At 44.2% G+C, this 13,421-nt stretch overlaps 1 protein-coding gene across 1 annotated transcript in view; it reads left to right on the forward strand.

Annotated features, from left to right (window-relative positions):
- Positions 1-13,421, forward strand: part of mphosph8 (M-phase phosphoprotein 8) — a 108,164-nt gene that overhangs the window by 40,073 nt on the left and 54,670 nt on the right. The window contains exon 4 of the mRNA XM_072476816.1: positions 6,132-6,234. Within this exon, the coding sequence (XP_072332917.1) occupies positions 6,132-6,234 (103 nt within the window). The remainder of the gene's footprint in view (positions 1-6,131; positions 6,235-13,421) is intronic.

The raw sequence follows: 13,421 nt of genomic DNA on the forward strand, positions 1-13,421 counted from the left end.
TCCAATTTGCGAAGCTCTTTGGAAAGATTATCCTTTGCCAACCGTGATCTTTTCCCCCCTCCCTAGTGTATACACAACAATAACCGCAATTTAGACAGCAGAGGGTGAGATTATCAGACTGAAATTGTTACTGTGAAATTCTGACAATTTTTAATATTTTTGTTCTTGGGATGTGCGTGTTGCTGGCAAGTCCATCCGTAATACCTTCAGAAGGTGGTGATGAATTGCCACCTTGAACTATTGGAGACCACATGCCACACGTACATCCATTTTGCTACTATGCAAGGATTTCTAGGGTTTTGTCCCAGCAGCAGTGAAAGAATGGCGATATGGTTCTAAGCCAAGATGGTGTGTGATCTTGAAGGGGAATTTCTAGATGGTGTTCCCAATAAAATCTGTATTGTATGTATCAAAAAGAAATCGGTGCACATTTCCTATCTGCTGTTTCCCATATAAATTACTATTCAAACATTTTATAAATAAAATTAACGCTATAAGTTGTATAAAGATATATATTGTAAGTGATTCTCTCTTTTCTCCCCCTCCTTTTCCCCAACCCTCACCACCCCATTGAAGACAATGAAGTGCTACCACTGATTGGACGGTATAATTAAAATGATCAATATCCATATGTTCTGAACCCTGCTGATCAATGCAAGGGTGTCCCAAAATCCAGAAGGGTAACTTGGAAACACAAATTCTTAATGGTGTATGTTTTCAATTTGGTTTAATATGAGGAAAGATAGGCAAACCAATGAGAAGCCAGCCTTATGTAATCCATTAATGAAGAATGTTTATTAACTTTAAAAGAAATACACAACAAGAAAGATTGCAATACTCTACAACAGCATACTTAACTACAATGATGGCTGCACACCCACAAAACTGTATTTATTTATTTCTTCAGTTCATCATAGCAGTTCTTTGTTAAGAGTTTATAAAACAGCAGCTTTTCCCACTTTTTTTTTCCCATCTGGGAGAGTGCTTTCCAAGCAGTGTGTGGATAGGGTAGCAGCTGCTTCTCTACACACCAATCTTGTTATGGTTATATTTCCTCCCTTTGATGTTATGCTATCTCAGTAATCTCTCGGACCAGGCTTTAGTATATAGGTGCAAATTATATTATCTCCACGTTGACCTCACCTCCTACAGTTCTAACAACTATATCTATTCATGATTGCTCAACCTCCTAGTCACTTAGGTTAACACTTAATTTCCTACTGCTAAGCTAATTTGTATATCACAGGGCCCCTTCAAACAGATGCACTCATCAATCCCATTCTTCACTTATTTTATCCAGATTTTATTTTTAACCTTTATTTTACTCAATTCTTAAATCTTCCTTTTATTCCAATATAATTGGATCCTTTAACCACTGAATGTATGGCCAGAATTTATTTTGGCGGGGGGGGTGGTGGATGGATGGAGAGGAGGAGGAGGAGGAGGGGTGTGCATGCCTGACTCAAAACTTAATTTTGTGTAGCATGGGTACGTGTCCCAAAGCCATTGTGCTGTTGATATTCCAGTTGGAAGACCGGGTGTGAGTTGGAAGAGCACTCGCTGTCAATTAAGAAGCCAGTTTAAACTAAGCTGCAGTTGACCGAGACTTTGTTGCCTTTATGATTGGTGGGTAAGAAGCCAGTTTAAACTAAACTGCAGTTGACCGAGACTTTGTTGCCTTTATGATTGGTGGGTAAGAAGCCAGTTTAAACTAAACTGCAGTTGACCGAGACTTTGTTGCCTTTATGATTGGTGGGTAGGAAGCCAGTTTAAACTAAACTGCAGTTGACCGAGACTTTGTTGCCTTTATGATTGGTGGGTGCACCAATTTGCAAAGCGGCTTTTACCTTTTAGCTATAACCTCGATCCAGGACGGGATGAAAGTCCGGGCTCAATTAAAATGAACAAATATGTCTTTAGGCTGAGGTCTGTGTATGATGGGGAATAAAAATGGGCAGCACAGTAGCAGTTAGCACTGTTGCTTCAGAGTGCCAAGGACCTGGGTTCAATTCCCAGCTTGGATCACTGTCTGTGCGGAGTCAGCATGCTCTCCCAGTATCTGCGTGGGTTTCCTCTGGATGCTCTGGTTTCCTCCCACAAGTCCCGAAAGACGTGCTTGTTGGGTGAATTGGAAATTCTGAAATAACCCTCGGTACACGCAAACATCCCGTAGTCGCCGGAATGTGGCAACTACGGGATTTTCATAGTAACTTCATTGCAGTGTCAATGTAAGCCTACTTGTGACACCAATAAAGATTCTTAGAAAAAGCTTACAGGAGTGCTTTTTACACTAATTAGTGAAGACTGTTCAAACACTTGTGGTTTTACATACATGGAATCAAGAAGGGGGGAAAGAAATCGGGCAATAACTGGATCGGCAGGCAGACATACCCCCCATTTTAAAGAATTTTACACCTGAAGTCGGCACAGGCAGGAGCAGATGTGAAACCCACTCCTGCCAGAGTATTAAGCCAGCTGGCCAATTAATGGCCATCCAGCATGATGTGTGGTCTGTGAAAGGTTGAGCTCCGCCAGGGAGGCAGGATAGTGGATGTCGAGAAAAGGGAGTGTATAGATTGGCACTTCCAACATGCTTCCTCTTGGGAGACAGCTGCTGTGGAGATGTCTCGGGGAGCTGCTAACTTGTAAAATATAAATATCAGTGGAAAAACGATGCCACCAGTGCCTAGGCACTTGGTTGATGTAATATTTTTTCTTTGAGCATGTTGGTGATGTGCTAAAACCTTAGTTTAGGGCATTAACAACATCACTTTCTTAACTATATTAATGAGCAGAGTAATTATGGGTAGCTTTATTCAACCATTATCTAATTTTTTTCCCTTGTGTTGAATACGAGATGAGGTATCTCTTTTTGATCACCTTTTTTTGGGTCACTTGCTTTTAAGCAAGAAATGGGCAGTTGTAAGTCTTCTGTTTTCTGCACTCTACCTCTGTGGCCAACACCTCTCATGATTCTTCTCATACTTGTCACAATGCAAACATTCATCTCCTTCAACATTTTTTTCTCTTGTGTTTGCATAGGCAGCCCAATTACATGCAATGTTTCTATAATTGGTCTCTCGTCCATATGTCTGTATCTACAAGGTCACCATTAACTCGTGACGGCCCAGCATTATGATTTGGACATGTTCATGTTTCCTTCTACTTTGTGGTGAAATAACCAATCTTCCTCCGCTTCTACCAGCACTTGCACTAGCTGTTCCATCTACCTCGTCAACCCTAAGGTGTGTTTTCATCCTCTCATCTATGCTCAACACTGCTCTGAAATATCACCTACTTTTGCCTTTACCTCCATCTCCACTGAAGAATCAGTGTCTTTGATATCTTCTCTCAGTTTCTCTTATTTCCACCTTCAAACTGTGACAACACCCTGGGATAGGCCGCGATCAATTCTAGTCCCCCTTGATCCGGAGTTGCAACACACTTGAATTAACAAATAAATCTTAGCAAAACACCCAAAGTCTTTGGCCCTTGGCTGCCCAATAATTACAATCACCGTGGGTGTGATTCTCTGCAATCGGCGCGATGTCCGCCGACAGGCGCAAAAAACGGCGCGAATCAGTCCGGCATCGCGCCGCCCCAAAGGTGCGGAATTCTCCGCATCATGAGGGGCCGAGCCCTCACCTCGAGGGGCTAGGCCCGTGCCGGAGTGATTTCCGCCCCGTCGGCTGGCGGGAAAGGCCTTTGGCGCCCCGCCAGCTGGCGCGGAAATGACTTTGCCGTGCGACGCATGGGCGGGAGCGTCAGCGGCCGCTCACTGCATCCCGCGCATGCGCAGTGGAGGGGGTCTCTTCCGCCTCCGCCATAGTGAAGACCATGGCGAAGTCAGATTTTGGATAGTCAGAAGCTTTTCCCCAGGGTAGAGAGGTCAATTACTAGGGGGCATAGGTTTAAGGTGAGAGGGGCAAGGTTTAGAGTAGATGTACGAGGCAAGTTTTTTTACGCAGAGGGTAGTGGGTGCCTGGAATTCGCTACCGGAGGAGGTGGTGGAAGCAGGGACGATAGTGACATTTAAGGGGCATCTTGACAAATACATGAATAGGATGGGAATAGAGGGATACGGACCCAGGAAGTGTAGAAGATTGTAGTTTAGTCGGGCAGCATGGTCGGCACGGGCTTGGAGGGCCGAAGGGCCTGTTCCTGTGCTGTACATTTCTTTGTTCTTTGTTTGTTGTTCTTTGAAGGCGGAAGGAAAAGAGTGCCCCCACGGCACAGGCCCGCCCGTGGATTGGTGGGCCCCGATTGCTGGCCAGGTCACCGTGGGGGCACCCCGCCCCTGGGGCCAGATCGCCCCGCGCCGCCTTGTCCTGCCGTTCGAAAGGTGGTTCAATCCACGCCGGCTGACGTGGGTTGACAGCGGCGGGACTTCGGCCCATCGCGGACCGGAGAATCGCCGGGGGTGGGCCCGCCGACCGGCGCGATTTCCACCGACTAGCGCGGCGCGATTCCCGCCCCTGACGAATCTCTGGTGGCGGAGAATTCGGGACACGGCGGGGGCGGGATTCACGCCAGCCCCCGGCGATTCTCTGACCCGGTGGGGGTCGGAGAATCGCGCCCCATGTTTGTAAATTTAAACACAATTAAATTTTATTTCTAACAACTATAATGCAATATGCAACAGACAGAACAGGTTAACTATTATCTAATTCCTAACCACCCCACTTTAATGCCCCCATTTCATAGATACAAAGAAACATCGAGACTTAGAACATAGAAGCAAATGAAGGCCATTTGGCCCTTTGCGCCTGCTCCACCATTCATAGAATTTACAGTGCAGAAGGAGGCCATTTGGCCCATCTAGTCTGCACCGGCTCTTTGAAAGAGCCCCTACCCAAGCCCACACCTCCACCCTATCCCCATAACCCAGTAACACCAGCCAACACTAAGGGCAATTTTGGACACTAAGGGCAATTTAGTATGACCAATCCACCTAACCTGCACATCTTTGGACTGTGGGAGGAAACCGGAGCACCGGGAGGAAACCCACGCACACACTGGGAGAACGTGCAGACTCCACACAGACAGTAACCCAAGCCGGGAATCGAACCTGGGACCCTGGAACTGTGAAGCAATTGTGCTAACCACCATGCTACAGTGCTGCCCATATTCAGTGTGATATGGCTGATCATCAAGTTCAATACCCTGATCCTGCCCCCCCCACCCCATTTCCCTTGGTCCTTTTAGCCCCAAGAGCTTTATAGAACATATCATATAATTGTCCTTTCCTTCTGTTGGAGAAGCATCTGGCTTTGAATTGATATCCTTCTGTAGATAAGACTGTAGGTGGGAGTTATTCAAAGCAAATCTTTTCTAACCCATTTGTATTCATGGCTGCCATCTCATGACTTCAGTCTGAATTTATCTTTAGTGCAATATAGCAAGACGAAACCACCAGAAGGTGGAATTATATTGTACAATGAAGATTTTACAAATAGTGGAACAGAGTATATCAAATTTGTTTTGAAGTAAAAGTGTTCAGTTTGTAAATCTGTTTGATGTGGTAAAATTACCCTGTTGGTTACATTTCTGCATGAACTGGGCGGTACGGTGGCACCGTGGTTAACACTGCTGCCTCACAGCTCCAGGGTCCCAGGTTCAATTCCGCACTCGGGTGACTGTTTGTGTGGAGTTTGCACTTTCTCCCCATGTCGGCATGGGTTTCCTCTGGATGCTCCGGTTTCCTCCCACTGTCCAAAGATGTGCAGGTTAGGTGGATTGGCCATGCTAAATTGCCCTTAGTATCCCAAAAAATATAGGTGGGGTTACGGGGATACGGTGGGGGTATGGGTTTAGATAGGGTACTCTTTCCAAGGGCTGGTGCAGACTCGATGGGCCGAATGGCCACTTTCTGCACTATAGATTCTATGAACTGCCCTCTAACTTTGGAAATTATGAGCAGCTGACTCTAGAATAAGTTCTCAAACAAGATGCCCTCTTGAATCATGTTTCAGAATCTTAATGCCTTTTTCATGAATAAGCTGGCAAATTTCCAGTTTTCTGAAGTCTAGAAATAAATAACCAATCTCTCACTTAAAGCCAAAACAAACCTAGAATTGTTTCATACATTATGTATTTTCAGCCTTTATAGACATATACTTTTATTTTCCCAGTCTGTTTCTCGAGAGAAGTTGGGAAAGAAAGGTGAAGCACCCAGAGAAATGTCTGAGAAGTTGGATATGGGCAAAGAGCGAAGGGAGCAAAGTGTAGACCGCAGTAAGTAATTGTAAAGGATGTGCCTTTTGCCAATGGTCACCAGATTGGTATACACCAGAGCGTTATTTTGCTATGCTGTCTTATTTTCCGGTATCAGATATCAGTTCTGAAACATACGAAACATTCAAACTAGCATATCATTTGTTAAAAGATTTTTGATGTACAGATTCGTCCATCCATGAACATTTTACTTTCCAAATGCTTGTAGTAATGGATGTAAAATTTAGCGGAAGGTTACGTGAAAATATGGTAAAAATAATTGCTGCTTTTTTCCCCCATTGGTTAAAACTGATATAAGAAAAGTAGGGGGGGATCGGCTCATCATTATCTCTTGATTTTTGTATTCTGTACCTCGAGATAAATCCTAGAATTCTGTTAGCCTATCAACCTCGGGTGTTATTTGAGAACCCGCAACCCCAAATCCCTGTCTTTACAGAACATCAAGCTTGCTTCATAACCCAAAATACATCACCCAACCTGACATTGGATTCCATTGGTAGCTGTTCAGCCATTTCATCCATGTTACTTATCAATTTGCAGATTTCTTGGTGTTTATAAAGAACTGGTTGGCGTTGTAATTTTATATCATCTGCCAGTTTGGACACCAGCACCTCTAGGCCTGTACCCAAATTATTTCTATTCAAAGCGAACAAAAGTAGCCTCAGTCTGGCCACCCTTACTGGTCACGATAGGTGCATGCTGAAGGACTCGCAAGAATATTTTTAAAAATAGCCAAGTGGGCCAAATTTCTGTGGACCTTCCCATGCTCAGCCATTCTATCTTCAACGGGAATCAAATTAACAATGAAGTGTAAAAAACCCTGACATTTCTATTTTTCATGAAAGGTTTTTAAAACTATGAGGTTACCACTTTTATTTCTCAGTTACCCTAAAACAAGTGCTCTGATGGTTCGGACGATGGCTTGCACACTCCTGTCCACTGCCAATGTTTTATCTGGGCACCTGCTTCGAAATATTGAATACCAGGCCTACCTAGTGACACAAGAAAAATACTGGAACTCTGAAATAAAAGCAGAAAATGTTGGAAATGCTCAGCATGTTGGGCAGCATCTGGAGAAAATGACTATCGTCCCTGCTTCAACCACCTCCGCCAGCAGCGAATTCCAGGCACCCAATACCCTCTGTATAAAAAATACTTGCCTCGTACATCCACTCTAAACCTTGCTCCTCGCACCTTAAACCTATGCCCCCCAGTAATTGACTCCTCTACCATGGGAAAAAGTCTCTGACTATTCACTCTGTCTATGCCCCTCATAATTTTGTAGACCAGGCAATATCCTAGTAAATCTCTTCTGCACCCAAGCCTCCACATCCTTCTGGTAGTGTGGCGACCAGAATTGAACACTGTACTCCAGTGTGACCTAACTAAGGTTCTAAAAAGCTGCAACATGACTTGCCAATTTTTATAATCAATGCCCCGGCCAATGAAGGCAACCATGCCGTATGCCTTCTTGACTACCTTCTCCACCTGTGTTGCCCCTTTCAGTGACCTGTGAACCTGTACACCTAGACCTCCTTAAATTGTCAATAGACTTGAGGGTTCTGCTTCACTGTATATTCCCTATCTGCATTAGACCTTCCAAAATGCACCTCACATTTGTCCGGATTAAACTCCATCTGCCATCTCTCCGCCCAAGTCTCCAAACAATCTAAATCCTGCTGTATCCTCTGACTGTCCTCATCACTATCCGCAATTCCACCAACCTTTGTGTCGTTTGCAAACTTACTAATCAGACCAGTTACGTTTTCTTCCAAATCATTTATATGTACTACGAACAGTCGTCATAACATTGGTATCATGATGTCTTAACTCAACTGCATGTGGATTTCTACGGGTAACTACAATCACCAGAGAAAGCAAAACATATGAAAGAAATTCACATGAGCTTGCATTTTTGTGTGGAAAGGTGCATCTAGGTTAATGGCTGACTTGAGTTGGGGCAGAGTGTAAAAGCTGGCATACATCACTTGTATGCAAATTTCCTCATTTCTGGCACTGAAAATCTGTATATTAATGCTATTTTCATAGAATTTACAGTGCAGAAGGAGGCCATTCGGCCCATCTAGTCTGCACCGGCTCTTGGAAGGAGCACCCTACCCAAGGTCAACACCTCCACCCTATCCCCATAACCCAGTAACCCCACCCAACACTAAGGGCAATTTTGGACACTAAGGCCAATTTATCATGGCCAATCCACCTAACCTGCACATCTTTGGACTGTGGGAGGAAACCGGAGCACCCGGAGTAAACCCACGCACACACGGGGAGGATGTGCAGACTCCGCACGGACAGTGACCCAAGCTGGAATCGAACCTGGGACCCTGGAGCTGTGAAGCAATTGTGCTATCCACAATGCTACCGTGCTGCCCTTAGTGCCCTATTGCTTTAGTGCAAGTTTCCAGGAGAACCTGGGTCATCTAAGCATGGTGAAGTTAAGGTGAGAAGGCAGGTGAAGGCTGAGACAGTATTAAAGAACCAGTAAAATTGTGAAACATGACCTACTACTACATGATTGTCATGACTACCATGGTATCATTTTCACTGTGACCCATGGATATGTTACAATGAGGTCCTATTTTATCATTAATTATGCTTGGTGCCACTTCTTCTGTGGCCCTTAATTGGCAGACATAATTACTTAGTTGCTACATTTTGTTCCATTGCAGTGAAGGTGACTACCTTGTGTTGTACAGCAAGTATTTTGAAACTTGTGTTATGGCTTGTTGGAAAACTGATTTGGTATTGTTTTTCTTGGTTATTTTTAGGGTCAGACAATGTTATATCTGCTTTTGGCAGTTAGATAATATCTCTAATGGGGAGTGAAATATGCGTAGAAGTAAGCCAACTGACCCTACTGTATGTATAAATAAGACCATGGCTGAACTGACTGTGACCGTTAATGACACTTACATGCCTGACACTTTAACTCTTTACTCTTGTAAATCAAAACCTGTAACTCAACAGTGAATATATATTTTGACCCAACCTCCAGTGCTCTCTGCAAAAGGATATTCCAAAGACTAACGACACTCAAGGGAAAATATTCCTCCTATTCGCCATTATCAATATAATTAACATCTCAGAAATAGCAGTATATCAGGAACTGGAAGGGAGGGAGAAACTCAGAAAAATTGCAGTCACCCGGGAAATAATACTGATCAAATTGTTGGAGCTGTGGGCTGATGAATCCATGGGTCCTGATGGACTTCATCCTCGGGTCTTGAAAGAAGTGGCTAGTGAGATAGTTGATATGTTGGTTATAATTTTCCAAAATTCAGGGAAGTTTCATAAGATTTGAAAATAGTAATTGTAACTATTTTTATTGAAAAAGGGTGGGAGACAGGAAGTAGGAAACTACACACCAGTTAGCTTGACATCTGAAAATGAAATGAAAATCGCTTCTTGTCACAAGTAGGCTTCAAATGAAGTTACTGTGAAAAGTACCTAGTCGCCACATTCCGGCTCCTGTTCGGGAAGGCTGGTACGGGAATTGAACCGTGCTGTGGTCTGCTTTAAAAGCCAGCTATTTAGCCCTGTGCTAAACCAGCCCCTTTCTGTTGTAGGGAAAATATTGGCTATTATTAAAGATGTTACAGAAGAGCACTTGGATAAATTCAAGGTAATCAGGCAGAGTCAGCATGGGTTTTGTGAAAGGGAACTCGTGTCACCGGCCTTGGGTGACTGTCTGTGTGGAGTTTGCAGTTTCTCCCTATGCCTGTGTGGGTTTCCTCCAGGTGCTCTGGTTTCCTCCCACAGTCCAAAGATGTGCAGGTTAGGTGGATTGGCCACACTAAATTGCCCCTTCGTGTCCAGACATTAGGCAGGATTACGGGGGGTAGGGTGGGACGTAGGTGGGATGCTCTTTTGGAGGTTCGGTATGGACTCGATGGGCCAAATGGCCTCCTACACTGTAGGGATTCTATGCTTAACCAATTCATTGAAGCTTTGAAGGAGTCATGTGCTGCAGATAAAAGGGAGCTAGCCGATGAACTGTACATTAGATTTCCAGAAGGTATTTGATAAACTGCCATATCAGATTATTGGGGGAAAAATGTAAGCTAATAGTTTAGGGGGTAACATATTGGCATGGATAAAAAGATTGGCTAGCTAACAGAAAACATTTGGCAAATGGATATTTGTCTGGTAGGCAGGATGTAACTCGTGGTGTGCCACAGGGGTCCATGCTAGGGCCTCGGCTTTTTACAAGTTACATGACAAAGGGATCAAAAGTATGTTTGCTAAATTTGCTGATGACACAAAGGTAGGTGAGAAACTAAGTTGTGCCGAGGACATAAGGGGGCTGCAAAGAGACATGATAGCTTAAGTGAGGGGGCAAAGGTCTGGCAAATGACATCAAATGTGAAATTGTCCATTTTCGCAGGCAGAATAAAGAAGTATTTAAATGGTGAGAAATTGCAGAGTTTAACAGGTTGAGGAATCTTGGTTCCTAGTGCATGAATCACAAAAGGCTAGCATGTAAATACAGTAATAAATGAGGAATGCTAATAGAATTTTATCATTTATTGTGAGGGGAATTGATTGTAAAAGTAGGGAAGGTATGCTTTGGTTGTGCAGGGCATTGGTGAGACCAGAGTACTGTGTACAGTATTGGTCTCATTTAAGGAAATATGTAAATGCATAGAATCAGTTCAGAGGTTTACTAGACTGATACAGGAATGGATGGGTATCCTTATGAGGAAAGGTTGGATAGGTTAGACTTATCACTTCTTACCCTTCTACACTAAGTGAACACGTGATTGAAACATAAGATCCTGAGGGATCTTGACGGGTTGGATGTGAAGAGGATGTTTCCTCTTGAAAGAGAATCTAGAACTAGGGGTCAGCTTTTTTTTTTTAAAAAGGGTCGCTCATTTAACATAAGAGGAAGAAAAATCTTTTTTCTGAGGGTCACGATTCTTCTTACAGGCAGGTGGTATTTCTGCAATAGATGCAATTAAGATGTTGTAAAAGTGGGGTAATCATTGTTATAACCATTTAATTGTTTACCTATATAGGGCTAATGGACCTTTGTTTAAAGAAAGAAGGTTCCCTGGGGTTTAGATCATTGAACGGTTGCAATTAGCCTTAGTATGATGGTCATAAGACAGTTAGTGGGATATGTAGGATGTAATTCATGGAGGAGCCAGGTCTGTGGCAAGAAGATTAGCTTTTAGTCTGCCGAAGACAGAAGGACTTGCAGTGTGTGTCTGAACAGGTCTCTCTCCTTTGCTGAAAGCAACTCTTTACGCACGACAGCAAGTATCCCTCTGTTAGCTAACTTTATTTACAAGTGGCATTTAACCTGTAATGTGCTTTGTTTAGTTGGAGATAGAGAAGGTTTAGAAGTTAGTGTTTCCTTTTATTCTTCAGAATTGTTAAACTGTTAATTGTAAGCTGTTTTCTGTGATAATGTAGTTGGCCCTGTTAAGAATACCATTTGTTTTAACATAAAATATCCGTGTTTGTCAGTGGAATTATTCCTGGGGGTGAAGTATCCTTTCCTCACAATTTACAAATAGCAAAGTCCACTTTCCTAAAATACATTGGGGGGTCTGGTCCCGTACCCTAACAGTAGGCAGGAATGTGGGGTTGAAGTTGCAATCAGATCAGCCATAACTTATTGAATGACAGAGCAAGTTTGAAGGGCCAAGTGACCTAATCCTAATTTGTATGTTCTTGTGGTGACTCAATATTAACTGAGTCCATAACTGCCTGAAGTAGTTAATGATCTTTACTTGATGATCAAATTGGTCTGTTACAAGCTTTTCATAATGTACTTTCTCTTTGATGCCCTTGATGTGTGATTGCTTCATTCTGCCCGACAAGTGTTGGCTGACACCGATGATAGTCTTTGCCAGTATATGCTGAGCAACATTCAACTAACTGAGGTTCGGCTTTTCTGACTTTGTCCTGCACTACTGAGCTGTCAGTATTACTCAAACCCATAACCTAAAGAACAGATGGTGGGTGAAAAGAGTGCAGGAGACTCAGCAACTTGCTGACAACCACTATGCGGCTTCTTCAGCACAATCAAAACCATTTGCGGTCAGAGTACCCAGGGGCCCACACCACAGAGTCAAAAATGTGGAGGTGCTCATCAAAAGCAATGAACGCCCGCTGGGGAGAGCGCTTCGAGGACCTTCTCAACCAAGACACAGCCTTAGATATGTGTCCTCAACATCATCCCGCAAGACGCTACCCACCACCATCTCAGCGCAACCCCAGCTCGCCGCGAGGTCGCAAAGGCCATTCGACTGAAGACCATTCCTCTGGTGTAGATGGAATCTCCGCAGAAGTACTAAAATGCGGCAGAGATGCACTCTTGACATGAATCCACAACCTCATCACCCTTGTCTGGAAGGAAGAGAGCATGCCGGATGATCTCTTGAGATGACTTAATTGTGACCATCTTCAAGAAAGGAGACAGCGGAAATTACCGAGGGATTTCCCTACCCTCCACTACTCAACGGCCTCCTCCCAGTGGCTGAAGAGCTCCTCCCTGAGTATCAGTGCAGCTTCCACCCATCAATAGGTTCAATGGACATGATCTTCAGTGCGCGACAAATCCAGGAAAAGAGCAGGGAGCAGAATCAACCTCTGTACTTGGCCTTCTTCAACCTTGCACAGGCCTTTGACAGTCAACCGTGAGGGATTATGGAGCATCATTCTCCGCCTGCTTCACCATGACATGCCAGCCATGATCCTCGCCAACGGAACCACCACAGACCCAATACGTGTGCAAACTGGAGTCAAATAGGGCTGCGTCATCGCACCAACACCCTTCTCATCTTCTTTGCGGCAACACACCACCCCTTCACCCTGAAGCTCCCTGCTGGAGTGGAGCTAACTATTGGTCAAGCGGGAAATTGTAGAACTCCACCTCTAGGCCAGAACCAAGACCACCCCAACCGTTTGCAATTCAGCTGCAGTACGCAGGCGACGCCTGTGTGTGCGGAGACCGAGCTACAAATAGTCATCACATTCACCAAGGCATATGAAACAATGGGCTTCAGACCAGCCCGCTCGTGCCACACGAAACTGCCCTCCAAAATCCACGGTGAGCCCTCGACAAAGTGGATCATTTCCCAAGCCTCGGGAGCCTACTCCCGGTACAAGCAGACATTGACGACAAAATCCAACAGCGACTTCAATGCACAAGTGCAGGC

The sequence above is a fragment of the Scyliorhinus torazame genome, chromosome 15, assembly GCF_047496885.1.
Source record: "Scyliorhinus torazame isolate Kashiwa2021f chromosome 15, sScyTor2.1, whole genome shotgun sequence".
Taxonomy (NCBI): domain Eukaryota; kingdom Metazoa; phylum Chordata; class Chondrichthyes; order Carcharhiniformes; family Scyliorhinidae; genus Scyliorhinus; species Scyliorhinus torazame.